The following is a 4537-nucleotide window of genomic DNA, read 5'->3' as shown; positions in this document are numbered from 1 at the left end:
TCGGATCCAAGATGGCAGCCTCCACAACCTCATTCTGTTATTTATACAAACATTTTCTCAATATTAAGGAAATATGCTATCAGTTTTTAAACCAGCATTAGCAATGACTATCACATAGTCTTATTTCGCGCATTTACTCGTTAGTACGCGATATCACAGTCATAATAGCAACCACTAAAGTAAAGACTGGGTAAGGAACCACTTCAACCACGGCACGGGCCGGGGCGCGTGTATTTTTACCGTACCGCTAATGCGTAAAATCGCCACCACACCATAGACGGTATTTGGTACTATGATACGCGTATATAAGATATCCGAGTCGGTTTAGAGTTAGTGTTAGGGTTGGGGTTAGGGTTTGGGACAGGTTCTGGACTTCTGGTTGACAGTGTTTGTACTTTTAGGGATAGGGTTAGACCAATAAATTGTGCCCTAAAATTTTGTATATTCTGATGTTATTTTAGGGCCCAATACCCTTCCATAGACAAAACCTGTGAATTTTGTCGTGCAAAATGCACGACAACCTTTTCACTATTTAAGGCCGTGTTACATAGAAAATCAAAGAAATACCTAAAGCCGTCACTTTATTAACATCTTGCAAAACACGTGTCATGCAGTATTCTCCTCTTTAATCACGTTTATTTTATTAAAAACATCACGACATCAAAATCACGCAAACTTGGCTACACACAAAACTGCCAATCTTGCATTGAACCGCACAACGACATTTCTCACTGGCCAATGAAATAATCGGTGTCGGCTGCGGTTCAAATGCAAGATTGGCAGTTTGTGTCTAGCGAAGTTTGCGTGATTTTTACGTCGTGATGTTTTAATAAAATAAACGTGATTAAAGAGGAGAACTAATAGTCATGCATGGAAGTAATTGTCAAGAGTGACAGATCGACGTAACCATGTAGATGTAGACTACATTATTTTGCGGACAAGCAAGAGTCAATGAAACAGTCTTATCTTTATTTTTGAAATAAACAATATTTGCGAGTGCTGGTAAAAAGCTGCTTTTACCAGCCCTCCGGGCCGGTGCAAAAAAATCTGAATTTCATTCCCTGGGTACCAATGAAATGTGTGACATCTGTCCATAAATATTATAAATACTATGTGTATAATACATTATATCTATGCATTTGTCTTTATTACACTTTTTATATATGTTTTTTTTTGTACATATACACTGTTTCAGGGACCGGAGTGCATATTTTACGGACTATGCTGTGCACATAGATGGTTCTGCTGCAACTATGCCTGCGATCGAAGCGCCATCATCCTGGCAGCTCCCATTGCTCAGAAGTAGTAGACTGATTATCGCTAGAATAATCATCTGCTCCAACCACTAGCGCAATATGCAGGGCTATTGTATTCGAGAAGGACTGAAGGTCTATATACCAGAGTATATTCTGAAGCTAAATCCTGACTCCTGCCTATTATTTGGGTGCAGGACGCAAACCTCATGCTTCATCACGGCCGTCATTCATTTGCCTGTGAAAATACACGAACTAGAAAACCTATTGAGTCGGTGTAATTCGCCGAAACCTTCGCAGCGTGTTTCCGGCCGAATCGGCGGTGCGCTGCCTGCATGTGCGTGGGATGTTGTAGGAATATGGAATAGTGCGCATTCTGACATCGGTGATCATCGTGAACATGATGGTCATGTGAACACGGCACATCTGCTGGGAGCGTTGAGACACAGACTCGGTGATCATCGCGAAAAGGACGCATCCTGGTTGGTGATCGAGGCAAAGCCGTCAGAACTTCCTCATGCTCACTTAAGTCCCGTCGGAAGTATGTGTGCCTCGCAGCCGCAGCTGCCAATTCTGCTCATAGCCTATAAGACATCTACGTTGCTACAGTCATGTGTCCTGCAGCAACCAGAACCAGCAGTAAGGTCCCCATCGGAAACCGCTGACATGATCATATTGACACGGATTTTACGGCAATACTGTTGCTTGAGAGAGCGGTGGGCCGTCACGGAAAAGATGGTGCGGGTAGATAGTACGGATCTCATTGGTAGAGCCGTGTTCAGAGAGAAACAAGTAGTGGTCCCAGATAGTCCAATATCCCCTGTTCCACACAGGGCCGTGTCCAGGGTATCGAAGGTTATTGCTTGGTCTTCAACGGGGCGGCAGCTTGTAAATAGTTATAATAAGATCAAGCTGCTTTCATCTGATCAGCCAATACTCAGGTAAATAATTTAACTTTTTGAAATGCGTAGAATCGTTGCTTCGCAATCAAATAATCAAAAAATTAAAAATCGTAAGAGAAGCTCCAATAGTATAATTTCATAGACTCCGTCTCAGTATGTACTCCTAAATTTACTTCTAGACTTTCACCCATTGTTCTCTGGCTTGTGCAGTGAAATTCACATATATATGCAAGGATGCAGTCTCAATCTTTCTTTGCACTGTAAGGTACAGCACCCATGCATACCTCATTACTAGATATAATAGATTTAGCCATGCAATGTGAGGAAAATCAGGCATTTAGCCCGTTATCTTTTTACCCCCAACTGTTTTTTAAAAATGGATTTTTTTGTCATTTTATAGGAAATGGAATGTAGCAACCTCAATAGCACTAGATGTGTTGCTAGGGTTGCTTCTACTTTACACTTTGCATTCCTATGGCTACAACCACATAACCTTTGCAACACACATATTGGATTTTGCTGATGTAAGTATATCGGGAACTGTTGTGTGTAGTGTTTTTATTCTTTCCCTTGTAAGTGAATAAAACTGGGTGTAACCTAGTCAACGTAACTTCAGCTGAAAATATACTGCAGTAAGACTTCCTATTTAATTTTGTTGTTATTCTTAGGGAAAACGTAACTCAATCAACAAGTTGTCATGCAGTTGATTGTCACCATTGATGTGTTGATTGTCAATATGGATCATCATCTACTGAACTGTAACAACCACGTGTAGCCTGCAGCCACATTGTTGTGAATTATTGAAGTTTATGCTGCATTACAGGGATTTTACCCAATAGATGGCGTTAGTGTACCATATGATCAATGTTCTGAATGTGAAACCATACAGGAGAGACAGAGCATTGTATGAATCAGAATACACTTTCTAGTAGCATCGTTATTCACAACACACATCTTCAATGTAACTGCAAATATTTAAAGGTCACCAGGGTTTCTTCTGAGGGAAAATTAGACAAAGGAGGTAATGGCCAGTTTGGGGAAAAATGCGCATGATGGATTTAAAGTCGTGGCATGCACGCATGCGGACGCTGCAGGCGGACGTGGGGGAGGGGGGTTATGGTTGGTCTCCCCCAGCAACATTTTAAAAATTTGAATCTCATGGGTAAATACAGGAACATTTGACAACGGCGATGTTAAATTTAACAACGGCGTTGCGCCACTGTGCCTCTTATGTATAAGAAACCCTGGTCACTGATATTGTTTTTGATGCTACAGAGGATTGTGGGACTTCTACAGACCATCCTGATCTGGCTAATGGGAGTTCCTGCTGGCTTAAAGCTTAATGCACCTCTCAACTTTGCCCTTGGCAGATTCTTTCTCTATCACATCTACCTGTGGAAAGGTGCAATGCAATTAAGTTATGTAATTAGGTTAATAGTGTGCAGGGAATTTCTGTTAGTTAGTAATTATGCACTATCCAAATAGATTATACATAACCTTAAGTTATATGTGAAAATCGTAATAGAAATTTTACGGTAAATGAGTTGTCATTCGATAAGCATTAAAAATTTCCGTACACACTAGTGACAGTTTAATAGCAGAGCATTTTACCTGGAGCTACTGTTGAGGATTAAAGCTAATAAAAATATTACGGTAAATAAGTTGTCATTCGATAAACATTAGCAATCTCCATAAATACCAGTATCAGTTTGATAGCAGAGCATTTTACTTCCGGCTACCATTCAAGATTAAAGCTAGCGTTTATTTTTCAGGTTACATTGTCGTGTTACTGAAGCCGAACCTACCAGCGCTCGTGTTCTGCGTCGGAGTGGTCGGCTTGGGAGGCCTGAGTTTTCAGATCAGTATGCTCAGTGATGTTGTGGTGCTGCTCACTGTGCATATATACTGCTTCTATGTCTATGCAGCAAGGTAAGCAGCAGTGAAAAAAATACACGGGGGCTCAGGGCGATTTAGCCCCCGAAATGCCAAAAAGAGCCCCGGAAATGCCAAAAAGAGCCCCCGGAAATTTGCATAGAGTTCAATGCAAACCAAATTTTAGAGTGCTATTTTCATGCACGCGAGCTTGAAAAGTAGACCCCGAAAAATAAATTATATTTTTTTCCCTGGTAAGCAGCCAGCTAGCTGCGTACTAGCTTCCCTGGTTCGCTTTTAAAAACGAAATGTGATCAGAGCGGCTGTTGTGCGTAATGTAACATGTTGGGATGTAATGCGATGCATTTATGATGTGATGCAGTGTGATGAGATGGAGTGTGGTGTGGTGTGGTGTGCTGTAATATGGTGTGGTGTGGTGTGGTGAGATGTGGTGTGGTGTGATGTGATGTAGTGTGATGTGATGTAGTGTGATGTGATGCTGTATGATGG

The 4537-nt window shown here is 41.3% G+C and overlaps 1 protein-coding gene across 1 annotated transcript; it reads left to right on the top strand.

Moving 5' to 3' along the window:
* Positions 1-877: 877 nt before the first annotated feature.
* Positions 878-4084, top strand: LOC106815567 (the record flags this gene model as incomplete). Its single annotated transcript, XM_014820037.1, is given in 5 exon segments — positions 878-916; positions 1196-2194; positions 2556-2679; positions 3431-3557; positions 3928-4084. Coding segments are annotated over 4 exon segments (1247 nt in total), but the record flags the coding sequence as incomplete, so codon positions are not given.
* Between the last annotated feature and the right edge of the window lie 453 nt (positions 4085-4537).

Source organism: Priapulus caudatus, unplaced genomic scaffold (genome assembly GCF_000485595.1).
Source record: "Priapulus caudatus unplaced genomic scaffold, Priapulus_caudatus-5.0.1 Scaffold1149, whole genome shotgun sequence".
In the NCBI taxonomy this organism is placed as follows: domain Eukaryota; kingdom Metazoa; phylum Priapulida; class Priapulimorpha; order Priapulimorphida; family Priapulidae; genus Priapulus; species Priapulus caudatus.
This window is presented reverse-complemented; position numbering and strand designations above follow the sequence as displayed.